Below are 27350 nucleotides of genomic sequence, written 5' to 3'. Positions count from 1 at the left end.
GAGTGCAGGTTCCCCTTCAGAGGATTATAGATGGATGCCATGGTCTCTGGGTGAATGTAGAGCCCCAGTGTTTCTAACACATAGTCGCTTGCGTCTTGAATTCCTCTTTAAGCCCAGAGATGCTGCTGTTGGCTTTTGAGAGCCTGTTCCCACCCTGGCTCTGTCCCCTCTCCACATCAGGAGTGCTTCTCTCCAGTCACCCACAAAGCCTGTCAGCGGCTGTGATATGGCCTTTTGTACAACAGTTGGGCTCTGTAAATCTGCCTCTTGCTCCACTTTCAACTCCAGTCTGGATAAACACTGCCAAAGGAACGGAAGGGAATGGGCATTATCTGGGGACCGCACTCACAGGGCTGCGCACCCACGAGTGCGAGTGAATCTTGGGTTTCCAACAGAGGTGTGTTGCAAGTGAAAGGTGGTGTCTTGTTTCAAACACCATGGAGCTAATGATAGTGGAAGGTGGGTAGCCCAAATAATACTGTTGTGGATTCCCCGCTTGGGAAAGCACAAATGCATCTTGGCAGACGGTGTTCAGGCTGGTAATCTCTCCATCTAAGCTACTCTCCCAGTCCTTGCAAACCAGTCACCAATGTGGGTGGAGCGTTATCTTGTGGGAACTGCTCCCAAGGACCTGACATTCCATTTCAGAATACATAAGGCATGTTCCCAGACCAAGGGCCCCAAAGAGGGGCCACAATTACACTATGTGCTGTAGATTACACGTGGATGGTTTAATTTGTAAGCCCTAGCTTTGTTGGTCAAGCATTAAATATGTGGAATTGAAATATATAGCATTTGCCCTTCCCACCCACCCCTGGCGACAAATGAAACTTAAAGAGAATAGTTGGTAGTGCTGGAGCAATGGACCCAAGCTCAACTTCCAGAACCCTCATCAGGCAGTCCCAGCTATTTGTAACTCTAGCTCCAGGGGATCTCCTCTGACATTTTCACTCATGCACATACCCACATACAGATACATATAATTAAAAATAATAATTCTCACTTTGGCAGTACATGTACTAAAAGTTGGAATGATACAAGAGAAGATTAGCATGGCCCCTTTGCAAGGATAATACACAAATTCACAAAGCACTCTATATTTAAAATAATAATAATAATAAATATTTTTAAGAAAATATAATTGACCAGTTGTCTTAGGATATTGACTTTTTGAAATCTTTTTAAGTTTTATAGAAATAGAGAGGTCATGTGTTCTACAGAGCTTATGTGGAGGCCGGAAGGTGACTTGTGAGAGTTGATTCTTCTAATACGTGAGTCCTGGTGATGGAGCACAGGTTGTCAGTCTTGGGCAAGGGCATTACCCAGAGACAGGGTTTCACTGTTCAGCTCTGGCTGCCCTGGAACTAGCTTTGTAGACCAGGCAGGCCTTGAACTCACAGAGATCCTCCTGTATCTGCCTCCTGAGTGCTGGGATTAAAGGCATGTACCACCACTGCCCCGCTTTAAATTAATTAAATTCTTAATTAACAGTGTTTTTTTTTCTGGATTGCATACATGATTGACCCTCCATGTTGATGGATTCTGCATCTGCAGATCTTATCAACTGTGGATTGAAAATATTCAGAGAAAAAAGGCAGACTTTGTGGTTCACACCTGTAATTCCAGAATCTGGGAGACTGAGACAGGAAGATTATGAGTTTGAGAGGGATGGAGAGATGGCTCCATAATCTCTGAACTCATGTAGAGGACCTGAGTTTATCAGGCCTGTAATTCTAGCCTGGGGACCTTTGACCTCTTAAGCAGCCCACATGCACATAACTGTACACAGACACATGCATGATTACAAACCAAGAATCTTTTCTAAGAAGAGTTTGAGGCCTGTATTTGCTACATAAACTCTGTCAAAGAAGAAGCGAAGGAGATAGAAGAGGAGGTGAGGAGGGGGCTGGATAGGTGGCTCCGTGATTGGGAGCACTGACTGCTCTCTCAGAGGATCTGGGTTCAGTGCCCAGCACCCACATGGCAGCTCATAACCATCTGTAACTCCAGTTCCAGGGGATCGGATGTCCTGTTCAGGGGATGTCCTCTTCGGCCTCTGTGGGCCCTGTGCACATGTGGTGCACAGACATACGGGCAAGCATTCATATGCATAAGACTTAGAAGAAGGAAGAGGGCTGTGGGAGAGTCTGGGGATGTATGTCGTTGGGTCAGTAGAGTGCTTAGCAGGCATGAAGTTCTGGGTTCAGTTCCTAATACTACATACGATCAGGCAGTGTACATGCCTGTAATGCTAGCACTCATGAGGGAGTGGCAAGAAGGTAAAAAATTAAACTTGACCCTCACCCGCCTGCCTGGACTACACAAGACCCTGTCCCAGAGAAGAAAAAAAATAACACATAATGTATGTTTAAGGGCTACTTGATGGTTAGCTGGGTGTTATGGGTGACACATGCCTTTAGTTTGAGTTCTCTGGAGTCAGAACTTTTTGGTACAGCCCAGATTTCCACCCATAACTAGGCAATCTCACTTCTCCTGCAAATTGGAAAGAGGTGTATTTTTTTTAAGTAGATAATGTGATGCTGGGGATAAAGGTCAGTGGGAGAGCACCTATTTAGCATGCACACAGCCCCGATACCATCCCTGGCTCCACGAGGCATAAACAAATACAGTAAATGATGGATGGAACCTGAAGCGCCCAGATGCTGGCAAAGAAGCCTCCGTGAGGATGGGTGGGAGTTCTGATGTCTGTTTACTTCTAAGCAGTGCCGTGAGAATAATTAGTGTTTGTCCATGTCTGAGATCTTCAGATGAAAGGACGTGTGGAGAGTCTAGAATTAATACGAGATTCCCGTGACTCAAAGCCCCAGAGGACATTTCACAGCACCTCCCGGGGTTTGCAGGCTGGGAAGAGGCCAGGGCCCCTCCCCTGACAGTGGCTGAGAGGTGGCTGGCCGCTCAACACTTGGGTGTTCATGGAAGGCAAATCTGAAAATGAGGCTGGAGATAATGAGGATCCAAATCGAACAAACCCTCGGCTTCCTGAGCCATTGTGAACTGGGGGTGCTGGGAGGAGCCCTTTGGTAGGGAGTTGTTGGCCTCTGGGGACGGTTATCTTGCTCCTGATCCTGCATCTTGCGTGGGTCTCAGACACTGAAGTGACAGTCAGGCCCAGCCCACCTGGATTCAGAGCTGCATGGTCTATCAGTCATCACAGCTCAGAGTATTTTCTGGTTTAAAGATACAGATTTGGGAATCATGATCCTTGCGAAGCTTTATGGACACCAGTCTTCTCTCTCTCTCTCTCTTTCTCTCTCTCTCTCTCTCTCTCTCTCTCTCTCTCTCTCTCTCTCTCTCTCTGTTCCTACCTCTCCCTCCTCTCCAACCCTCTCACCCTCCCTTCTGGATAATACAACTGATCTCTTTAAAAATCTTTTCATTGCTGGGCAATGGTGGCGCACACCTTTCACTTGGGAGGCAGAGGCAGGTGGATCTCTGTGAGTTCAAGGCCAGCCTGGTCTACAAAAGCTAGTTCCAGGACAGTCAAGGCTACACAGAGAAACCCTGTCTTGAAAAGCAAAAGAACAAAAAGAAATAGAGAGAGAGAGAGAGAATGTATTGTGTGTATTTGTGTGTGTGTGTCACAGTATGTGTGTAATGTGTGTGGAGATCAAAGAACAACTTGTGTGAGCTGGTTCTCTCCTTCACAACGTGAGTCCAGGGATTGAACTTAGGCCACCAGGCTTGTTGGCAGGTGCTTTTCCTGATTATCAGCTGACATTCTGACGTGACTCACACTAGACAAAAGGTTTTCTCCAGCCTCCATGTTCCTTGAAAATAAACTCCCTCTCACTTTTCCTCTTTGCTCTGCTCCCGCATCCTTGCTTCGGGAGGCTCGGATTGGTCCCTCTTCCTCAGCATCAGTTCACCAGCCATAAACAACATCTCCAGTCAAAAGCTGTGACTGCCCGTGTTCACATGGAAAGAAAAGAGTTCCAGCATGTCTGCAGGCCCAGGCAGACACGGAGAGTTTTGATGAAGCAGTAAATCATAAGATGCTGTTAGGGTGTGTCTCAGATGGGTTGGCAAAAGACCAAACGTCCTCAGTTGTGAGCTAGGAAGGAGGGAAGGAGAGGAACGGAAGGAGGGTAGAAAAGAAGGGTTTAACAGACAGGCCTTTATGCCTGGTGTGATCATAAAGCTTCTTTTTTTTAAGTTTTGCCAGGCAAGGTTTCTCTGTGTAGCTCTGGTTGTCCTGGAACTCGCTCTGTAGAGCAGTCTGGCCTTGAACTCAGAGATTCATCTTCCTCTGCCTCCCCAAAGTGATGGAGTGCATCACCAACTCCTGGCTCTTGCTTTGCATTTTGAGGAATGTAAAACTTAATAGACAATGAGCCAAGACAATATTCATATCAAATGCTCATCCCTTCATCAGGTCAGTCATTTCCTGTTTCTTGAGGGACAATTTTGGTTAGAGTGCAGTGTGAGATGAGGCATTCCCAGGCTGTTGTGGCTGGCATACCCAGAAAGCCCATGATTTAATAATAAGGACAATAACAAGTTCCCTAAAGATTCCAACCCTGACCCTAACCTAGAAGGTTAAGTTGGTTCTTGTCTGTTTGCATTTAAGATGGGGTCTCATACAGGCCAGGCTGGTTTCAAACTCATGTCACCAAGGATGGTGGTGGCACACGCCTGTGGAGGCAGGGGCAGAAGGATCTATATCAGTTTGAGACCAGATTGGTCTACAGAGTGAGTTCCAAGACAGCCAGGGCTACACAGAGAAATCCAGTCTCAAAAAACAAGTAAGTAAGCAAACAAACAAACCCAATACAGACAGACAGACAGATAGACACACACACACACACACACACACACGTACAAAGCATAAAGTCACAATTTTTTTCCATCTTGCTATGTAGTCTGGTGTTGGGGTTGGTGGCTCAGGGCCAGCAGGACTGATCTTTCCTTTGTCTTTATGTTCTGAGAGGAAACCCTGTGAGCAGTCTGTATGACTTATTGCCCATCAGCAGAACTTCCAGCTCCTTGATACTGGGGACCATGGACGTACAGAAACCACTGTGAACATGTGCTTTCTTTCTTTCTCCTTGCTCACATAGCCACATTGGGCACCCTTTGTTTTGACTCATTAGTCTGACTGATGCCAGGAACTTCTCGGCTGGGATTTTGATGGTTTTGAGACTTAAGGGAGGTCTGAGAGTAGCTGGGATGTCGCAGTAGATGATGGCCAGTGCCATGAACAGCACCCAACAGAAATGGCAGAAGGGGTAGTTGTGAACTGGAATCTAACAGGTGAGCAATGCTTTGTCCTCCGAAGCTCATGCCTGGCGTTGGTGTCTGCACAGAGACAATGGTGTGGACAGCCTTTGCTTTCTGACTCACACTTTAGGGAAATAAACAACTAGGACTGAAAAGAGCACTAACTTTCTAATTCTACTTGCTTTGTGTGTGTGGGGTGTGTGTGTGTGTGTGTGTGTGTGTGTGCATGCACATGTATAATAGAGTGTACATGCTGGTGTGAGTGAAGGCCAGAGATCAACTTTGAGTATTTTTCTCCATTGCTTTCCACCTAATCTTTTGATGAGGTCTCTCACTGAATCCAGTACTCACTGATTGGCTAGACTGGTGGCCAGTGGGGCCAGTGGGGCCAGCAAGCCCTGGGATCTGCCTGTCTGTGCCTCCCTTGGGCTAGGCTGTCAGAATGCACGAGACCATGTTTACTTCCTTTAGGTGGGTTTTAGGGATATGAACTCAAGTCCCCTTGCTTGCTTAGTAGGCCTTTTCCTGACTGAATCATCTCTGTAATCCCTGGGTTTCTATAGTTTTTCTTCAGAAAGCAGCAGGAGAATGAGCTAAGGGTTTCTCACAATTCTTGCTCCTGGCCTTGAACATCTCTGCATCCCTGGAGACTGGCAGGCAGCATCACCACCAGGGACCGTGTCAGAAATGCACACTGCTCTCAGAACAGAATCAGAGAGTTAGGGGGGGGCCTGGAGGTGTTAAAATTTGATAGCCATTGGTCCAAGGGGTAAAGCATATTACTAGGTGGTGAATTGGGAGCGTGCTTTCATCTGTTAATGACTATGCTTTAATCCTAGTGTAAATTGCTATTCTTAGCTAGGCATGGTGGCATACACTTATAATCCTAATACTTCAGAGGCTGAAGCAGGAGAATTGCTGGGAGTTTGACATCAACCTGGACTTTTAGTGAGGTCAGGGCCACTGTGGGGTACAGGAGCCTTAATTTTTTTTGTTTTTTGGGGCTTTTTTCTTTTGTCTTGTTTTTGCTTCCCAGATTTTATATTTGAAAATGATAAATTCTCTCATTTTTTTCTCTTTTCCAAGAACTAGCCAGTAATACTGCAGTTTTCTATCTGTATTTCATCTCTTGCTGGAGTCAAAATTCCTCTCTGATATGGGTGCTCCTGCCAGCCCCTGGCCTCTCTGCCCTGAAGGTCACAAGGCTGGAGTTTCCCCCACCATTTGAAACAGCCTGGGCCAGCTGACATAAGGGATGTGACTGCCTGGCCACCTGACTGGGAGAAAATCTTCCCCTGGGCTCAGCAATCCTACCTGGTCCAGCCTGGCAGCTCAGGAAACACCTGGTGGGTAGGTCAGTCTACACAGAGGAACTGAGGGCTACAGCCCGGAAAGCGGGCGCACATCCTCTTTAACCTGGGCAGAGTGAGCATGGTGTGCAGAAAGGGCTCTAGGTCCTTCCAGAGGAAGGCAGAGCAGGAGGTTTGGATAAGGCACGTGCCCTGAAGCACACATTAAACTAATCTACATTAGGAGATATTAGGAGGCGGGGCCTTTCACAGGTTATTAGGGCTCTGCATAAATGAATGGATTAACCTGGCCGTCGGATTAATGGATTAAGGAGCCACCTCAAGAGTGGAAGGGTGGATATGGGAGCAGGGAAGCATATATCTTAATTTAAGGAGCTACCTGAGGGTTGTCAAGAGACTTGACCCTAGATGGGTTCCCAGGTTTCCAGGGAGACGCCCCTAGTTAGTTCCTTGGGCAGCTGAGGAGAGGGAGCCTGAAAAGGCCAGTTCCTATAGCCATACTGATGAATTTCTTGCATATCACCATAGAACCTCCACCTGACGATAGATGAAGAAAATGACAGAGCCCCACATTGGAGCACCGGACTGAGCTCCCAAGGTCCTGATGAGGAGCAGAAGGAGAGAGAACATGAGAAAGAAAGTCAGGACTGTGAGGGAACCTCCAGCTGGCGACAGATGGGGAAGGTGACTGAGCCCCACATTGGAGCACTGAACTGAGCTCCCAAGGTCCTGATGAGGAGCAGAAGGAGCGAGAACATGAGGGAGAAAGTCAGGAACGTGAGGGGTGCGTTCACTCATGGAGACGGTGGGACAGAACTAAAGGGAGATCACCAACTCCAGTTGGAATGGGACTGATGGATCATGCGACCAAACCCGTCTCTCTGAATGTGGCCAACAGCGGGGGCTGACTGAGAAGCAAAGGACAATGGCGCTGGGCTCTGATTCTTCTGCATGGACGGGCTCTGTGGGAGCCTTCTCAGCTTGGTCGATCACCTTCCTGGACCTGGGGGGAGTTGGGAGGACCTTGGACTTAGCATAGAGTGGGGAACCCTGATGGCTCCTTGGCCTTGAGAGGGAGGGAGGGGAGGTATGGGTGGAGGGAAGGGGAGGGAAGGGGGAGAAGGAGGGGAGGGAAGGGGGAGGAGGAGCGGAGGGAGGGGGGAAGAGGAGGGAAGGAGATGGAAATTTTTAAATATAAAAAAAATAAACCATGAGAAAAAAAATTAAAAAAAAAAAAAAGAGTGGGTCATCTCTGAAAGCCAGTGTGGGTGGAGCTCTTGGGTCCGTCCCTCTCTGGCCACCTAACACCCTGTCCTGTTGCAGGATTCTGCAGCAAGCAGACGTCTCTGGCTGTAGGCTCTCCTGACCTCGGATTAGAACTGAGCCAAATGAAAGCAGCCTTTTATGTAGACAGTGTCAGGTGTTTCCCTGCAGCAACTCAAGATGGGAGGAAGGAGACAGTAACATTTTATTAAGAAAAAGAAAGAAAGAAAAGAAAAATTCAACTGAGAGTTCTTGAAGAAAGGGCCTCAGTTCACTAAATATCACGCTTCTGAGACTCGACAGATTGTTTTATGGATGTATGTGCCACAGTGTATGTGTGTGTGGGGGGGAGGTGTCAAAGAACAATTTGTGGCGTTTGTTTCTCTTCTACGCTATGGGTCCAGGGACAGAGCTTAGGTTGTGAGGTGTGGTGTCAACCGTCTTTACCTGTGGAGCCGGCTCACTGGCTCCTCACTCAGAACGTAACGCAATGTTTCCATCTACTCCCAGTAAATGTTTGGGTCCTGCCTGCCCTGTTGCCTCCCTTCCTCTCTCCTGTTTTTCTTCTGTCTTCCATCCTTCCCTTTCAGTGATGGAGATGGAAGCCAGGACCTTGAGTGTGCTGGCAAGCACTCTGCCATGGAGCAGCACACTGAAGCTCCATGCTGGTTTTGAGTTCTTACCAAGATCAAAGGAGAGATGCTTGTTAAAGCCAACCAAGGAAGGAAAGCCTGCTCTGTTGCTAACGAAATCTAAGAGAGTGGCTAAACCAGGCAGCGGTGGCACAGGCCTTTCATCCCATAACTTGGAGGTAGAGGCAGCTAGATCTCGGAGTTCAAGGCCAGCCTGGTCTACAGAGCGAGTTCCAGGTACACACTGAAACCCTATGGGGGTGGGGAGTGATTAAAACAATGAAGTATAATGCCTGGTGGTGGTAGTAGTGCATGCCTTTTGATCCCAGCATTTGGAAGACAGAAGCAAGTGGTGTGAGTTCAGGCATAGACACTCAGTGCTGTGAGTTCAGGCATAGACCACTATCTACCATGGTGCCGGCTCCCATTGCTTTCTTTAAAAAAAAAATTAATTAGTACATTATACAAGGTCTCACGTATCCCAGCTGGTGCCAAACTGTGTGAAGCCCAGGATAACCTTGAAGTTCTGATTTTCCTGCCTTCACCTCTGGAATGCTGGGTTTATGCCGCCATGCTAGGTTTATGGAGTGCTTGAGATCAAGCCCAGGCTTCGCGAATGCTAGGCAAGCACTGTAGCAACTGAGCTACACCCCGGGCCCTCCGCTCCAATTTCTGTTTCATTTCTCATGTGTGTGTGTGTTCATGTGTGTATGGAAAAATAATATTGATATCAGGAATCTTTCCGTATTCCTTGCCACCTTCTTTATTAAGGGGTGGAGTCTCACCTGAGCTAGAATTCCCTGATGATGCTAATTTGGATGTCCAGCTTGCTCTGCTGGGGAGTTCCTGGTCTTTGCTTCCTGAGTGTCGAAATCAGAAGGGCTGCTATACCCACTTGGTGTTTATATGAGTTCTGGGGATCCAAATTTCAGGCTTTATTCTGGTGTGGCAAGCCTTTTCACCACCGAATGTCTCCTCAACCCTCAAATTTCTTTTTATTAAGAAAACATTTACAGTTATTTATATGTGTCTATGTGCGCACTTGGGCATGGTGCGTGTATGGAGGTCAGAAGACAACGTGAAGGAGTCAGGGCTCTCCACCATGTGAGTCCCAGCGCTCAAACTTGGGTGCAAGCATTTTTCCTCCCAGCTCAGTTTCCTTAGCCTGCCTTCAAAGCTCTCAGTGAAGCAAACTGCTTGCTGGTGTTGGTGAGAAAAATAAAGAATGGTTTTGTAAGCTAATGTTTCTGTTATCATGCAGAGTCCAGTGACATTTACGGCCACAGGAGGGACAGGATTCATCTCTGGCGTCCACGGTGAAGGAAGCGTTTGTTGGTAGTACAAAGAGGCGGGCTTCTATATTCAGCTCTGGCTGTGGGTCCGATTTTCATTGCTGGTCCTGCTGCTCTTTTTCTGCCGTCTCTTTTCCAGCTTCAGTGCTTAAACACAGCCTTTTCTACCTCTGTTTCCACCTCACCCTGGATGCTTCCTGTGATTTTCTATCCAATAAGAGAAGGAGAGTGGAGTTTTGCTTTCCCTGGCAGCCAAACATCTTGGGGCTTGCTCCAGGCTCCGCCCCCCACACATCAGCGCTGGTGTGGAACTCCTAGGCTCTTACCCAGATGCTGTTTTTTCCATCCCAGGAGCCTACCTCATTGTTCCTAGGACTGAAGCCATCTTATAAGACAACACTTGCCAATTTGGGAGTTGTTGGCAGTTTTGTCTTTGTGGCACTAGAGGAGTCAGTCAGCGTATCCCATTGTCCTTTGTCACGAAATGATATTAATAGCTTTTCCTTTCCGCTGAGCCTGAACATGGCTGAAAACACAGAAGAGTGCCTGGCATGCCACACATGGACACAACCTGGAAAGTCACCGGTTTAGAAGTCTTGCTGTCGTTTGTGGAAAGCGCCAGTACCCGGCTCTGCTTCCTGCCCTCACAGAACAGCATGACATTTGGCTCAATCAAGCCCCTGTCATGGGTTACCACACAAACATTGCCTGCCTTGTGTTGTCATTTCCTGGCAGTGAACAATCATCCCACATTGCCTCAGGATGCTCTCACCATGTCCCTCTCGTGGCAGCTGAACCAGTCCTCAAAAAGCAGCTGTACAGCTGGAGTCGTTCTTTTGGGAGCACGGGCAGGAACAAAGGCAGTGTGGCTGGCCTGGAAGAGTACCAAATGTGCAGTCCTAGGAACACAGCTGCATGGTTCTGACAATGGGGGAACTGCCCCTCCCATTAACTTGTCACAGCCACACATGATTTCTTCCTCTGACACCATGAGACTGGGAAGGTGGCAGCAGTAACTCCTTTTACACAATCACTGACTGGCCTCACCCCATAGCACTGGCCACTGGCTACGACAACATAGTTCCAGAAGCTAAGCGAACCAGTTGTCTTTCTAGGTCTTTTTTTTCTTCCTCAATTAATATGCATCGTGTACTTGGCCACACCTTCAACCTCTGATGTCTCACTTTCCCATTACTTAAATGAATTTATAGAGATCGATTAAAGCTGATTTCTGTATTCTCAGCATAGGACGGTCTATGTTAATGGAAAATATGTTTCTTCAAATGCACACTGGGAATAACTAGTGTTAGATACCAATTCACCAAATATCCAACTAATATTTACGTAACATCTACTTTGTCTATTTCACACAGTGTATGGAGCTCCTTGTGAAGGTTTAATAGATTGCTCAGGAGGTCTGTACCCTTGAAAAGTTAATTATGATTAGTTTGTATTTTAAATAACAAATGATTGCTCATTACTTGGGACTTTTTTGTAATAGGAACTTAAATACAACCAAGGGATAAAAAGGGAATTCATTCAGACATTAGGTTTGGGGAGTTATAGATTGAATGTTAGTAATAAGTGATGTGGACTTTCCTTGTTAGAAGGAAATTCTTCTGGAACCTTCCAGCTGACAAAGCATTATCCTGACGAGGAAATGTCACATAGCCCCAAACTGACCATTATCTGGTTATTTGCAGAGGCAGAAGCTGCCAGACTCCTGAAATGGTCATTTCGGATTCTCAGAAGGGGGAAATAATAAATAAGCAGCTAGGACCACACGCTAAAGGGCGGAATGGGAAAAGACTGACGGGCATGTGCTTTCCAGTTTGTCCCGCTTCCATATTGATGAGATACCCACCGATACAACATAATCTGGGCAATTTTTCTTCATCTCCTGGAATCTTTCTAGAGGCCGTCTCCCGCCTGTGTGTAATAAGAACAGATCTGTAACTTCACAGGATCTAGAATCCTATTTTGTTTATTCTCGCAGTTAAAACATTTCCAATTTCGTGCTTTCCCCTCAGCGATTAGTTCCATCTGCCTGCACCTTAACAGCGGAGAACACGGTTCTGTGGGCCAGGGCATCTGTGTTCAGGAGACGGAGTTATCTCCCGCTAATCCTCCCAGCTCACGCTAGCAGCTTTCAATGGTTCAGTATTTTAGAAACACCACCGTGCCCGCATATTAAATATTAAGGGCCTCCCTCAGCTCCCGAACCTTAAAAGTTATTCTCTGTAAAAATCTGCGCCAGTGTTTCCATGGTGCAGAATGAACGTTGCAGCGAGGTTTTTTGGAAGCAGCATGACTATAAACGTCATTCCCGCCCCTGCCGTTCACAAGGGCCCATTTGCTGTGAAATATTTTGAAAGCACAGCTGAAGCGGGGACAGCGCAGAGCGCAAACATGCAAAAATAAGGACGAGCCGAACGTGATGGAAGGACGAAAGGGCGGGGGTGGGGGGCGGGATGGCAGCTTCAGGATTCAGGAAACGAACGTAAACCTGGAGGGAACTAGGCGGGCAGGAGCTGTGGTTCGGGGACCCGGGGGCGGGGGGGCGTTCCCCAGGAGCCAGGGGGCCTCGCGGGTCGAGGAAGCCGACACCGAGCCCGCGTTCTCCCCGCAGCATCGGGGAACAGGGCCTTCCGGGCTACAGTCCTTCCAGACCCAAAAATAGCTGCAGGAACGCGAGTGGAGCTCTGGCCTGCGGCGCTGGGCGGAGTCACAGCCGGCCTTATCGTTGACAGCCACAGCGCTCCAGTCGCGCCCAGAGCTGGCCCTTTATAGCCGGTCCCTCGAGCCCCGCCCTAGCAACCGCCCCTAGCAACGCCTAGCCTCGCGCTCTGGTGTCTTATCGGCCTCCGGCAGGCCTTTCCTGTCCCCTCCCCCACGCCAGCCTCGCGACGCCGAGCCACGTGACTGCACTCCGGGAAGGCGGGGTGAGTGGAACCACGCGGGGCGGGGCGGGGCGGGGCGCTGGGGGCGGAGGCTGTCGTCATCAAGACGCGACCTGACGGGTGTGTCGCCTAGTGTTCGTCAGCGGCTGGAGGTTCCGTTCCCCAGGCGAAATGGCGGAGGCTGCGGTGCTGGCGTGGGTTCGCGGCCCCGGAACCGGGTGCAAGGCGCTGCCGTGGGCCTCGGCTAGGTGCTCTGTGCGGGATGTTGTCTACCGACACTGCCAGGAACAGGTGAGGATTGCGGTGGGGGAAGGAGACTCACCAGGCCGGCGTGGGTTTGTCGTGGGTGCGTGTGTCCTCTGAACTTTAAAATTTTGAGACTGAGAATTCTCCAGTTTCAGATGCTTCGGATCAGTATTGGGGCCTTCCTCTGCTATTCTATGGCGGTAGTTGTTTTGCCTCCACATCGTAGGAGAAAACAAAATCCAGTTAAGGCCCTTATCCAATCTTGATTAGAAACTCTTTGGTTGTTTTCTTTATTCCTAAATGATGCCATTAAGACTTCGTTTCTTACATTCATATTATAGATAGGAATATGCTTTTTTTTTAATCCACTCACCGGGAAACTCGGTTAGTTATAACCTAGAGAACAGTTCATAACCAGACCCAGGCCAAAGGACGTTTAGAGAAGGACACGGGTTCATCTGGTCGTTGGTCAGGGCCAGTCACTCACAGGTTCTGTTGACGCCATAGGTTCTTGGTCCTCTTTAGACTCTCTGCCTGTTCCCTTTGTCCATGTGTATTTATGAAATCCTGGTTAAGGGCTTCTAAAGTTGTGCTCATTAATTTCCAAGGAAGCAATCTTTTACTGACTATGAAATCCTAAACCTCTTCGATTAATCCAGACATTTCGTCTAGAACGTTTTTTTGTTTATGACCAACCTTTTCCGTGTTGCTGGAGTCTCTTTTTTAATGAGCTGTTTTGTTTGGAAAAAAAAGTTTCTGACACTGGGTGGTGGCACACGCCTTTAATCCCAGCACTCGGGAGGCAGAGGCAGGCGGATCTCTGTGAGTTCGAGGCCAGCCTGGTCTACAAGAACTAGTTCCAGGACGGGCTCCAAAGCTACAGAGAAACCCTGTCTTCAAAACAAAACAAAAAAACAACAAAAAAAGTTTGTGCCTTCATATTAATGTCTTTTAAAGTTTTGCAGCCAGTCTTTTAAAGTGATACGTGCCTTTAATCCCACACTGGGGAGGCAGAGGCAGGTGGGTTTGAGGCCAGCTTGGTCTACAGAGTGAGTTCCAGGACAGCCAAAGCTACAGATGGGCCTGGAATGCATAGGAAAGCTAGCTGAGCAAGCAGGGAGAAAGCCAGTTTCTCCATGGTTTCTGCTTCAGCTCCTGCCATACTTCCCTCAGAGATGGGCCGTGACCTGGGGTGTAAGCTGAATTCAATCCTTTCCTCCCCTAGTTGCTTTTGGTCTTCATCACAACAGAAGGGCGATCAGTTCTGAGTTTTCATCACATCCTGTGTTTGTTGTTTGACATAGTTGACCATGACTGTCCTATACATCCGTACATCAGCATTAGCCCTCTTCCACCGTCTGGCCTCCTTTCTAGTTCTTGCCACTACCTGCTCTTCCTAATCTCTAACTTTGGAGTCACCAGGGTTTATCTTCTGATCTTTTTTCTGATACTTTTCCTCTCATGTGATTGTAGGCAGTTACATAGCTTTAAGTGACATTGGCATATTGACAATTCTGTGTGTGTGTTGGGGGGAGTTTGGTTTGGTTTTTGAGATGTCTCTCTTTTATGTAATGTTGACTGTCCTGGAACTCACTGTGTAGACCAGGCCTCACTATGTATACCAGGCTGTCCTGGAACTCACAGTGATCTGCCTGTCTGCCTCTCGAGTGTTGGGATTAAAGGTATAAACACCTTGCTAGGCTAGTAGTTTTATTTAGACTAAAATCTAAACTCACTGGGATGGGGGTGCACACCCTGATACCTCAGCACATGAAGATGGAGGCAGGAGGATTGCAGGTTTGAGTCCAGAATCCAGGCTACATGGTAATACACACACCAAATGTACCCTTGCCTCTGCCTTCTCCCTACCTACACATGTCAGGATGACTGGCAGATTTAAACTTTGGATCAGTTTTGATACTGAATTTACTTTTTTATTTATTTTTCTTTTTTACCAGTTTATAAAGGTCAGGAGAATGAGGGAGACTTCTGAGCCCTGTGTAGCCTGACACTGAGACAAGAAAGGGAGCTGTTAGGTCTCAGTAGGAAATGACACCCAAACGTAGAGGGCGGGTTTAGCCCTTGTTTTCAGCTTAAATAGAAATGCAATCGGACCTGGTAATCTGCCAACAAGAATAAATGAGGTCTCATCTCGTGTCACAGGCACTAAACACTTACTCTCGTTTCTAGGGAATCCCTGTGGACTGCTTCTTTGTGAAATGCAACGGAGTCCTCGTTGCCCCCAGTGACACCGTGCAGCATGGAGCTGTGTACAGTTTGGAGCCCAGACTTTGTGGGGGGAAAGGAGGTAGGAAAAGATGGTAGGCTTCTTGTGACAAGTCTGTATCTCTTAGTGGTGTGTTTGAGATTAACAGACTTGTTGGGCTTCATATACCAACTTTGTTTTGCCTTGTGAAACCATTTTTACTCATTTTGGATAATTTTTTTTCCTAAGGAAAATAAAAAATGCTATACAAATCCTTGCTTCTCCAGCCAGGCTGCTCTTTGAGAGCCTTGGCGCCAGCACTTCAGGGAGGGTTTGTTTTTTTTTTTTTTTGTTTTTGTTTTTGTTTTTGTTTTTTGTTTTTCGAGACAGGGTTTCTCTGTAGCTTTGGAGCTCAGGGAGGGTTTGTGATGAAGGTTACCATTGTCCTTCCAGTTTGCCGAAGGGCAGACTTTAAAGCAGTCAGATCTGTTGCTGTCAAGATTTTTTTTTCTCCTGTTGTTCTTCTAAGGGTGACCCAAAGTCACCTTAGGAAACAACTCTTGCCAGGCCAGGTGGATTAAGGTGCTGGCTATACTGGTAAGGTTAAGAGAGCATTGCCTGCTCCTCTGTAGGACCCAGGTTCAATTCCCAGCACTCACCTGGCAATTCACAACTGTCTGTAACTCTGATTTTAGGGAACCCACGGCACCAGGCATGTACGTGGTGCACATATCTAGGTATTCAGGCAAAATATCCATACTCACATTTTTATTTTATTACTTTTTTTTTTTTTTTTTTGAGACAAGATTTCTCTGTGTAATAACCCAGACTGTCCTGGAACTCACTTTATAGACCATACTGTAGGCCCTGAGATCCATCTGCTTCCCCAGTGCTGGAATTAAAGGCATGAGGCACCATGTGCGTCCCCCCCCCCCCCAAAAAAAAAAAAAAAAGAAAAAGAAACAGGCAAAGAAACCAGAAGAATGAAAAGGGATCATGAACAGCTGTGGGTGTTTCTGCTGATGCACAAGCGTATTCTCAAGTCTTCTGAGTCTGATGTGGTTTGGTTTCAGAGTACAGACATCTCAGACTAATTGTCCTGCTTATTGAAATGTGTCCCAGGAAAGCAGCATGTCCTCAGAGGCCAGCAGCTTAAGAGTCGCCCCACGCCCAGACCCAAGCAGGATCACTGGTGTGGTGATGCACACCTTTTTTGGGAGGATTTTCGAGACAGGGCTTCTCTTGAGTTTTTGAGATATCCTGGAATTAGCTCATGTAGACCAGGGTGGCCTCAAACTCACAGAGATCCGCCTGCCTCTGCCTCCCAAGTGGTGATGCATACCGTTAACACCAGCACTCAGGAGGCAGAGACAGGGAGATCTCTGATCTATTTATTTATTTATTTATTTATTTATTTATTTATTTATTTATTTATGGTTTTTCGAGGCAGGGTTTCTCTATAGCTTCAGAGCCTGTCCTGGAACTAGCTCTTATAGACCAGGCTGGCCTCGAACTCACAGAGATCCGCCTGCCTCTGCCTCCTGAGTGCTAGGATTAAAGGTGTGTGCCACCACTGCCCGGCTGAGATCTCTGAATTTGAGGTCAGCTTGGTCTACAGAGGAGTTCTAGGACAGCCTGAGCTACACAGAGAAGCTTCATCTTGAGAAAACAAAGTGTGAGGTGTAGTATAACATATTATTATTATTTGTCTTTTTTTTTTTGTTTTTGTTTTTCGAGACAGGGTTTCCCTGTAGTTTCTAGAGCCTGTCCTGGAACTAGCCTTTGTAGACCAGGCTGGCCTTGAACTCAGAGATCCGCCTGCCTCTGCCTCCTGAGTGCTGGGATTAAAGGCGTGCCCCACCACCGCCCGGCTATTATTTGTCTTTTAAGACAGGTCTTGATAAGTAATTCAAACTGGTCTTGAGTTTGTAGCGATCCTCCTGCCTCAATTTCTCAAATGCTGCAATTATAGGTAGGTGTCGTCATGCCAGACTCACCTAAGAATTTGAAGTTTTTGTTTGTTTCTTTGTTAATTTGTCTGAGGCAAGATAACTGTAGCTAGTCTGATCTAGAACTCACAGTGTAGCCCAGGCTGGCCTCAAATTCACTTCAGTTTTCCTTCTTCGTCCTTCCTGCCATACATGAGCCACCATTACCTGTGTAGACCAGGCTGGCCTCAGACTCACAGAGAGCCTCCTGCTTCTGCTTCCTCTCTAGTTGCTTTTTAAACACAGTTGATGTAGCCAGGCAGTGGTGGCACACACCTTTAATCCCAGCACTCAGGAGGGAGAGACAGGTGGGTCTCTGAGTTCAACCCCTGCCTGGCCTATAGAGTGAGTTCCAGGATGGCCAGGGCTATATAGAGAGACCCTGTCTCAGCCCCCCCAAAACAACCCACCATTGCTGATGTAGATGTACTGGTGGCTAATCTGATGTGCTTTTTTCAGCAAATTTGTTCTCCAAGGGGAAGGCACAGGATTTCCTACATGGGCCACCTTATAAATCAAATTCTTGTAATTCTCTGTATGAATTCCTGTGCGTATGTGTGAGTCATGTCTGTAGAGCTGTGGGCTGAGATGGTCTGTCTTCTTAGATACTCTTCACTGTATTTGTGAAGACAGGATGGCTCACCAACCCTGGAGCTTATCCATTTGCCCAGTGAGCTCTAGGGATCCCCAGTCATGTTGTTGGGGTTTGAGTGCCTGTCCTTGTGCCCAGCTTTTGCATGGACGCTGAGAATCCAGAACTCACTTCCTTATGCTTGTACAGCACACACTTCACTGGCTGCTGCCTCCGAAGTCCTATCACATAATTCTTCACCTAGGAAGCTCGGAGTCTTGCACTGGCTGAAGCTTTTCATCGATCCTACCTGTACGGTACAGCATTTCAGACATACAAAGTGGAAGGCAGAAAACACAAAGTTAATCAGATTAATCAATACCTTTGCTTCCTGGGCAGAAACCTTGTCCATCTACTTTTCTAAAAGAAAAAGAATGTGGATTTTATTTTTAGTCTTGTTATATAGGCTATTCTCATTAATCTGACTTCTATCTATCCTTAACCACTTAATGCATGTATATATTGGTTTCAGGTTTTGGGTCTATGCTTCGAGCACTTGGTGCACAGATAGAGAAGACAACCAATCGTGAAGCCTGCCGGGATCTCAGTGGGAGGAGATTACGAGATGTCAATCATGAGAAAGCGTAAGATATCCACTTTGTATGTAGTTAAATCTCTGATAGTATAGTGAGTGACATTAAGCGTGATACACCTTTCTGGAGAAGTGTCACAATATGAATAGGAGTCCATTCATTGTATAGGGACCATTTTTTTTTTTTTTTAGTCAAAATGCTTGGTGAGTTCTGAGAAATATCTCATTAACAGAATTCCTCATGCAAACATCACAGAGAGTATTATAATTGATCATCTGATGCAGTGAAGAGATTGGTGGACTGATGTTTGAGGTGTCGCTTATGAGATATGGCATATAGTTTCACAGTAAACTTGATTTATGTATATTGTCTGTTGTGCTTTTGAGACAGGGTCTCTCCCTGTCGCTTTGGCTGTCCTTTAACTCACTATGTAGACCAGAATGGCTAAAACTCAGAGAAATCTGCCTCCCAGTGCTAGGATTAAAGGTGTGCGGCACCAGGCCTATAAGTAAACTTGACTTAATAATTAGGATGAGCGAAATAGCAGCTGAGTAGCAGTGCAGTTTGGTGGTAGAGCACTTGCTTAAGGTCCTGGGCTTGATCCCTTTGATCACCCCCCAATAAATAGTACAGTAGCTGTATAAATCGATGGCGGTTATTAGCAAGCATTATGCCATGTGCACGACTGTTATATACTTTTGTGTTACTCAGAGCTGGGTTTTCTTTTCATAATATTACCTTAAACAGGTGAGTATAAGCAATAAGTTTTTCAACTATTCTGTCGTATTGCGCCACCTTCATATGTATGGTTTCCCAGTGATCTAAATGCTGTGTGTGATACGTCCATTCAGTTCCATCTCCACCCTTCCCCAGGATGGCCGAGTGGGTCAAGCAGCAAGCTGAGCGGGAGGCTGAGAAGGAGCAGAGGCGCCTGGAGAGACTGCAGAGAAAGCTCGCCGAGCCTAAGCACTGCTTCAGCAGCCCCGACTACCAGAGGCAGTGCCATGAGATGGCTGAGCGTCTGGAGGACTCTGTCCTCAAAGGTGAGAGCGATAATTCTGGTTCTTCAACCTCTGGAGCATGAGCTTCGGACCACTCCACCATGAGGAGTGACGCCGGAACATTTTGCAAGAGAATGACGAAAGCTGACCAACTTCTCTTACCACATGCTAGCCCTGCACCGCACCCAGCGCAATATAGCAACACTTGGCATGGTAACCCCAAATGTCTTAGACTTTTGGGTCCCAGGGAAGAACATCTTTTCTCTTCTTTGTTGTGAGCCTGGCCTTTAATGGCTGAGTCATCTCTCCAGACCATTCTTTCTTCTTGTGCAGTGCAGGGCTAGGGGAAGCCTTTGGGAGTTTGTATACACCTAGCATGTTTTTTGTTTTGTTTCTTCTTTTTTTTCTAGACAGGGTTTCTCTGTGTAACAGCCTTGGCTGCCTTGGAGCTTGTTCTCTAGATCAGGCTGGCTCAAACTCACAGAGATCCACCTGCCTCTGCCTCCTGAGTGCTGGGATTAAAAGTGTGCGCCACCACCACTCAGCAACCTCAGCATGTTCTTTTAAGTATCCAGTCCAGTGCTCTGGGCCTGTCATGAATGTCATTGATTTAAAGGATCCTTTTCATCACAAAAGCTATGCTGGACAAGAAAGACAAATGTTTGCAAATAACCGTCAGATATGAACCTTCAGCCTCAAGTTGCATATTGGTGTCTTAAAAAGTACTGCTCTAAAGCCGAGCAGTAGTGGCACATGCCTTTAATCCTAGAACTTGTGAGTTCATGGCCAGCCTGATCTACAGAGTGAGTTCCAGTACAGCCAGTCCTATTACACAGAGAAAGTCTGTCTTGAAAAACCGGGCCGGAGGAACCTGCTCTAAGCTGGATGTGTGTGGAAGTTCATGGCTTTAATTCCAGTACTCAGGAGGCAGAGGCAGGTGGATCTCCATGAGTTTGAGATCTGCCTGGTCTACACAGCAAGTTCCAGGACAACCAGGGCTACATAATAGACCCTATCCCAGATGGAGGGAGGGAGGGAGGGAGGGAGGGAGGGAGGGAGGGAGGGAGGGAGGGGAGAAGGGAGAGAAAGAGGGAGGAAGAAAGAGAGAGGTAGATGAATAGAAAGGTAGATAGGAAAGTCCTATTCTAGAGACTTGATTGTGAGGCAGAGGCAGATGGATCTATGTGAGTTCATAGTCTACACAGTAAGTTCCAGGCTAGCCAGGCCACAAAGAAAAACCATGTCCCTTAAAAATGAAAAAGAGTGGGGCAGTGGTGGCACATGCCTTTAATCCAGGCATTCAGGAGGCCCAGCAGGTGGACCTCCTAGTTTAAGGGCAACCTGGTCTACAGAGCGAATTCTGGGATAGCCAGGGCTACACAGAGAAACTTTGTCTTGAAAAACGAATGAATGAATGAATGAATGTGCTGTCCTGGCTGGGCGTGATGGAATGCCTGACCTTTACACTTGCTCAGTGAAGACAGAGTCGGGAGATCAAGGTCATCTTCAACCACAGTGTGCTGAGACTAGCTCAGTCACAGACAGATATGATTCTGTAGTGTTTATCTGAGATATTTTTTAAATTTGAGATTAGTCTCATAACCATAAAAAATTTGGTATGAAGAAATTTATATTTATCAGGTGAGGAACAGCCATAACTAAGTATGTATGAAATAAGGTAAGGAAACTTGTTACTTTGTATGCTAATTAAAAGTTTTTTTTTTTTTCTTGAAGCACTCAGGTGGGCAGAGGAAGGTGGATCTTTGTGAGTTTGAGGCTAGCCTGGTCTACAGAGCTAGTTCCAGGACAGCCAGGGCTACACAGAGAAACCCTGTTTCCAAAAAAAAAAAAAAAGCTTCTTTAAAAGATTGTAGGGGGCTGGAGAGATGGCTCAGCGGTTAAGAGCACTGCCTGCTCTTCCAAAGGTCCTGAGTTCAATTCCCAGCAACCACATGGTGGTTCACAACCATCTGTAATGAGATCTGGTGCCCTCTTCTGGCCTGCAGACAGACACACAGACAGAATATTGTATGCATAATAAAGAAATAAATGTTAAAAAATATTTAAAAAAAAAAAAAAAAAGATTGTAGCACTCTGTGCAACCCAGATTATGTCCTTACAGAAACAGGTTAAATTTTCCTCTCAGGTATGCAGGCTGCCTCCAGCAAGATGGTGTCAGCAGACATCAGTGAGACACGGAAGCGGCCTAACAAGTCGAAGGCAGGCCAGGGAGCTGGTGCAAAGAAAAAGAAGTGCTTCTGGTGAGTCCTTGTCTGCTCACACAAGTGCCTTTTCTCTTTCCCTTCCCTCCACTTTTTTCTCTCTCTCTGTGTGTGTGTGTGTGTGTGTGTGTGTGTGTGTGTGAGGGGGGGGGGGGGGAAAGATAGGTCATTGCTCTGTCTGCCAGGCCACCCTTCAACCTTGGGATTCTCCTGCATCAGCCTCCTGCTTGGATCTCAGATCGCCAGCATGGGCCACCACACCAAGGGCTCAAGCAAACAACATTTTCAAGTAGCGCTGATGGGAGCTCATTTCCAGAGTGCTTCAGTCTTCGGATTTTGTTGCTTGGCACTCTGTCCACATTAGTAGTGTTTTCTGCTGTGGATGCCATTCAACAGAAACTGAGTGATGAGTTTGTGGACATGTTTGTGTGTGCGCACATGTGCGGTGTGTGTGTGGAGGTGAGAGGCGGGCATAGATGTCTTCCTCCTTGGCTTTCCATCTCTTTTTTGACATGGTCCCTCACTGAACTTGGAACTCACCCGTTTGGTTAGATTTGCTAACCAGTGAGTACCAGGGATCCTCCTGTCTTGTATTTCCTACTCCCACTCCATGCTGGGATTTCAGATGCCCCACTTCCCCTGGCTTTTTATGTAGGTGGTGGAGTTCACAACTCAGGCCATTGTCTTGTATGTAAGGCACTTGACAAACGGAGCCCTATTTTCCCAGTCCCCAAAAGGACAAATTTTCTTCTTTCATAGTGAAACATCACATAAAAAATACTCCTTTTCTTCATTTTTTTTCCAAGTTTTATTATTTTATGTGTATGGATGTTCTGCCTGCAGTACAGTCAAGAAGAAAATTTTCATCATGGCTGTTGTCCTTAATGTGGCCTTGGAGCCAGGTAGTCTGGCGACCTGTTCCCACTAACTTGATGTTTGTTCCTGTTGTCTTGGCCTTTCCCAGACTGTCAGATCTCTAATGCCTGCCGCCTTTTGTTTAGATTCATCCTTGTTTAGTTGTTGTTTTGGTCTCTTGAATCCGGTCTTGCTGTGCAGACAAGAATAAAGAATCCGGTCCATCCTGTTTCACCTGAGTGCTGGGGTTATAAGCATGAGCTACCATGCCCAACGCTTACTGCTTCTTACTATAAAGTTGCCTGGATATTCCAATTTCTTTATCCATTCTCCATCTGTTAGAAACCTTGGAGACTTTGTAGTTAGGGGAGTTGTCCTAATTAGGGTTATCATTACTTCAATGAAACACCATGACCAAAACAACTTGGGGAGGAAAGGATTTTTTTGACTTATATTCTCAGATCATTGTTCATCATTGATGGAAGTCAGGATAGGAACACAAGCTGGGCAGGAACCTCAAGGCAGGAGCTGATATGGAGGCCATGGACGGGTGCTGCTTACTGCCTTGCTCTTCTTGGCTTGCTCAGCCTGCTTTCTTATAGAATTCAGGACCACCAGCCCAGGGATGGCATTACCCATCAATCATTAATTAAGAAAATGCCCTATAGCCGGGAGGTGGTGGCACACACCTTTAATCCCAACACTCAGGAGGCAGAGGCAGGTGGATCTCCATGAGTTTGAGGCCAGCCTGGTCTACAAGAGCTAGTTTCAGGACTACCAGGGCTACACAGAGAAACCCTATCTCGGAAAAAAAAAAAAAAAAAAAAAACAGAAAGAAAGAAAAGAAAAGACCCTACAGTCTTGTCTTCCAGCCCAGTCTTATGGAGAAGGCGTTTTTTTAATTAAGGTCCCCTCCTTTCAAGTGACTTTAACCGTGTCAGGTTGGCATAAAGCTATCCAGCACAGCAATTATGACTGAAGCATAGGGTGTTCTCCCTCTTTCTTAGAGATAGCTAGAAATAGAACTAGGTCTTACACATGCTAAGCAAGCACTCTAACACTTAGCTTCACCCTCAGACCTAAGGATTTTCTTCATTGCTTCTTACTGTGTCTGATTGTCAACAGCTGGAATTAATATAGAAAGGGAAAGTTTCAAGTATAGTTTTAAAAGAATCACAATTTAAAAAAAGAAGGAACTAAGAACGTGCAGGGAAAGCATGTGTATGGGGGAGAGCCCGCCGCCAAGAGCATAGGCACGCGGATGGGGTTTTACATGCTCGGATGCGGTCCCTTCTTACGCCTCTGGAGTACACTTTTCTAAAGTGCACCTACTTAACCATCTCAGGGCAGCCCATGCTTTCCCTGTGTCTGCAGATAGTCCCCACCCAGACAGAGGTACAGGTTGGAAATGGGTCATACCTTTCTGCTGCTCCTGCAGGTTGGGCATGGAAGGACTGGAGGCTTCCGAGGGGTCCAGTGCTGGAAGCTCAGATGACGACAGCGACGAAGTCTCTGGTACTTCTGGGCTGAACTGCAGTGCTCCAGAACATGGTAGTGACAGTTTTGAGGTGGTAGCCAGCTGTCCTTGCAGTCCTCAGCGCTCAGGACTGAGTACACACTCTGAGGCACCGGAAGAGCTGCAGAAAACCATGACTGACCCTGGGCAGGACATTGTGGAGAACACACAAACTGAGTGGGGAGAGACATCTTCCGGGGAGCACAATGAAAGGAAGATGGTCACAGAAACAGAAGATGTCCCAGCAAAGAAGGAGACAGAGAGTCCCAAACCCACACAAAAGGACCAAGAGACAGGAGTGACTGGTAGAGATAGAATTGCCGTGGAGCTATCCGGAGAAGATAGGAAAAGCGTCCCTGTTGCTAACCTGGAGGGAAGCCACTCAGGAGACACAGTATGTTGGGGTTTTGTTTTGTTTTCCTTCTTTAAAAAAAAATTACATGTGTATATATGGGGAAAAAAAGGACATGTCCCAAGCTGGGAGTTGGCAGTAGACATCTGTAATATCCCAACATTTGAGAGGTAGAGACAGGAATATTACTGAACATTTGAGACCAGGGCTACATAGCAAGACACTGTCAAAAATAGATGCCAAATATGGCAGTACATGCTTGTAATCTTAGCCCTTGAGAGGCAGTGATGGGAGGGTTGAAGTTCAAAGGCAACTTCAGCTACATAAGGAAATTCAGAATTAGCTCTGATTTTTGTGTGAGGCCCCATCTTGAGGGAATGGTAAGGGGAGGATCTGCAAAGAAATTCTGTACCTGTTGCTGTCTTGAACGTTTGTTTCTAGCTGCATAGACAAGAGAGTAGCATTCCCTGTGTATCAGAACTGCGTGTGGATGACAGGTGATAGTAGGGCGATGCTACAGTAAATAGCAGCTCTTTGGAAATAAAACACAGGGTAATTACAGGCTGGCTTTAATTCTTCCTTTTCCCAGCAGGCTCTCGGTCGGGAAGCTGTGGATCTGTTTGCATTCAGCTCCGCGGCAGAGTTGGAGTCACTGGGTTTGGAGAGGCTCAAGTGTGAGCTGATGGCCCTTGGACTGAAGTGCGGGGGCACCCTGCAGGAACGCGCAGCCAGGCTCTTCTCTGTCAGGGGCTTGGCAAAGGAGCATATTGACCCTGCTTTATTTGCCAAACCTTCGAAAGGGAAGAAGAAATGAATTTCCTCACAGCTTTCATGTGTTTGACCCTTCCTCTGACTTGATGTGGACTGTGGCCAATGTTCCTATTGATACTAAAAGTCATTTTTTTAATAACTTGGTTCTAACTAGTCTCTTTTCATTGGTACCTGGGCTTGAGGTTTTCATTGGAGGAAGAAAACTTTGTAGGATATTTTCTCTTTTTTTGAGACTCACAGCTGGGCACTGGTGGTGCATCCCAGGCTGGTCTCTGTGAGTTCAAGGCCCTCCTGGTCTATAAAACGAGTTCCAGGACAGTAAGAGGTTCACAGAGAAACTAAAAACAACAAAAATTAAAAATTGAGAGAGACTCTTGTAGTCCAAACTGACCAAGAACTTTATAGCTTGGGCTCAAACTCGTGGTGATCGGCCCGTCTCAGGTATGCGCCACAGCGCTGGTCTTGTCGGAGGTTTATAGCTTTCTCTTGCTTCACGTTGTGTCATTTTGATGGTGTTTTCAGGAAGTTTATTTGTAGGCACAGTTATTCACAACTTCAGAGAAAAACTTGTCTCTCTTTCCAGTACTGATGTGTGTATACTAGCAGGGATGGGACCTAGCTGCCCCCAGGCTCTCAACACTGGCGTCAATCTTCTTGGTATCAGTACTTTTTTTCCTCTGTGTATCTTGGGTCTTTTCTACTCGTTTTTCTTTAGCTCCTTAAGCTTTAGATCACTGATTATAGATTTTCTTTAAGTGTATTGCCCAATTAGCAAATATTTGTGTTTTCTCTAAATGTCTTATTGCTGTGTCCTGTTGAAAAGAACAAACACAAGCTGGGCAGTGGTGGCTCACGCCTTTAATATCAGTACTTGGAGGCAGAGTTTGAGGCTAGCCTGGTCTAGAGAGAGTTCCAGGACAACTAGGACTGCATATACCCCCTCGGCTGGGAAGGGAGTATGTTCTGGGATATCCCTTATATGAGTGGTTGGTAGGATTATTCACACGACCTGTTTTTGCCGATTTGTTTTCATGAGGAACTATGAACGCTAAAATCTCAATTATGATTGAAATTGCCTTTTTTGAGAAAAAATAACTGTTGATTATATATTAATTCAGTGATCTTATATGCCTTAAAATGACTTGCTCTACTTGGTTTTGGATTTTTTTATGTCATCTTTGATAATTTCACACATGTAGACAGTGTATCTTGATCATGTCCACCCCTTTCTTATTCCTCTGACCCTGCTGTTGCTGTTTTATATTCTGACTGTTACTCAGGTTCACTCTTCTGGTGTATACATCACACAAGTGTCCTTCATCCTGGTAATAGTTTCCTGCTCAGCGTGTGTTTATCTGAAGTATGGCCCTCCAGCCTTTGTCCTTGTTTTCATAGCGTGCGTTTTCTGCTATGTTTTAATTTCTCCTGCTTTTTTTCTTTGTTTTATTTTGTTTTGTTCTTCATCCTGGAACTCACTCTGTAGACCAAGCTGGCCTTGAACTCACAGATATCCACCTGCCTGGGGTTAAAGGTGTGCCCACCACCACCTGGCCTCCCCACTCTTTCTGTCTACAGTGGGTTCCTACATACCGCATGTCTTGCCTCGTTTGTGTCTGTTCTGTGTCGTAGTCATCAGCATCTGGTCCCTGTCTCTGATGACAAGCCAGTGGTAGTGTTCTGTCCTAATGTGTTCTTTTGGGGGCTGTTTCCAGATGTGCCTAGATGTTGTCTACTTATTTTTTACCTTGGAGTTTGGTGAACTTTGTAAATTTATGCCAGCAATTAAATTTGGAAAAAAATTTAAGCAGTAGTTTCTTCACATTTCCCTCTCCCCACTTCCTAACATCTTCTATCCTTTCCTTCTGGAATTATATGGATATGCTCACCCACCATGTGACTGGACCTCCCCTAAGTCACCAAATCTGTTGTCCTACCCTGCCCTGCATTTTTATCCCATGGTTGTCCAGTTTCTATGATGTAACCAAGCTGCTAAGAGTCTCTTAGACAAAGTGCCTGGTAGAAGGGTCTGGAAGCCTCAGGCTCCCTGCTCTGTATGTATAGGGTTCTGGGAGTGTGGCTTTACAGGAGCAGCCTGGACACAGACACAGTCCTGCTTCACAGCAGGAAACCCCAAAGACATACTACTGTTGTTTCGGAAGGGAGCTGGCTTTTCAAACCTTAAAAGGACATTTGAGCCAGGCAGTGGTAATTCCAGTTTAATCCCAGCACTTGGGAGGCAGAGGCAGGTGGTTCTCAGTGAGTTCAAGGCCAGCCTGGTAAAGCGAATTCTAGGACAGCTGTAGCTGTTACACAGAGAAACTGTCTCAAAAACAAACAAAAAGGATATTTTAAAGTGCCAGGTACAGTCAGTGGCTTGCACTTTGTAATACCAGA

At 46.5% G+C, this 27350-nt stretch overlaps 1 protein-coding gene and 1 non-coding gene across 3 annotated transcripts; both read left to right on the top strand.

Moving 5' to 3' along the window:
• Nucleotides 1-999: 999 nt before the first annotated feature.
• On the top strand, nucleotides 1000-1104 carry LOC119799657. Its single transcript, XR_005282931.1, has one exon. It is a non-coding gene; the product is annotated as a U6 spliceosomal RNA (small nuclear RNA).
• An 11661-nt stretch (nucleotides 1105-12765) lies between these two features.
• On the top strand, nucleotides 12766-25095 carry Sde2 (SDE2 telomere maintenance homolog). Of its 2 annotated transcripts, none has more exons than XM_038350111.1 (7): nucleotides 12766-12926; nucleotides 15072-15189; nucleotides 18179-18290; nucleotides 19113-19282; nucleotides 21387-21501; nucleotides 23756-24227; nucleotides 24778-25095. In XM_038350111.1, the coding sequence occupies exons 1-7, from the start codon at nucleotides 12807-12809 to the stop codon at nucleotides 24997-24999; spliced, it is 1329 nt and encodes a 442-aa protein (XP_038206039.1). In that variant the 5' UTR covers nucleotides 12766-12806; the 3' UTR covers nucleotides 25000-25095. The 2 variants fall into 2 exon arrangements, with proteins under 2 accessions (XP_038206039.1, XP_038206038.1); XM_038350110.1 differs by having other exon boundaries at nucleotides 24775-25095.
• Nucleotides 25096-27350: the final 2255 nt, after the last annotated feature.

This window comes from Arvicola amphibius, chromosome 12, assembly GCF_903992535.2.
Source record: "Arvicola amphibius chromosome 12, mArvAmp1.2, whole genome shotgun sequence".
Lineage (NCBI taxonomy): Eukaryota > Metazoa > Chordata > Mammalia > Rodentia > Cricetidae > Arvicola > Arvicola amphibius.
This window is presented reverse-complemented; position numbering and strand designations above follow the sequence as displayed.

Coding starts and splice junctions, on each gene's coding strand:
- Sde2 (XM_038350110.1), top strand. CDS start 12,807: ATGGCGGAGGCTGCGGTGCTGGCGTGGGTTCGCGGCCCCGGAACCGGG. Junction 15,190..18,178: donor ACTTTGTGGGGGGAAAGGAG/GTAGGAAAAGAT, acceptor TATTGGTTTCAG/GTTTTGGGTCTATGCTTCGA. Junction 21,502..23,755: donor AAGAAAAAGAAGTGCTTCTG/GTGAGTCCTTGT, acceptor CTGCTCCTGCAG/GTTGGGCATGGAAGGACTGG.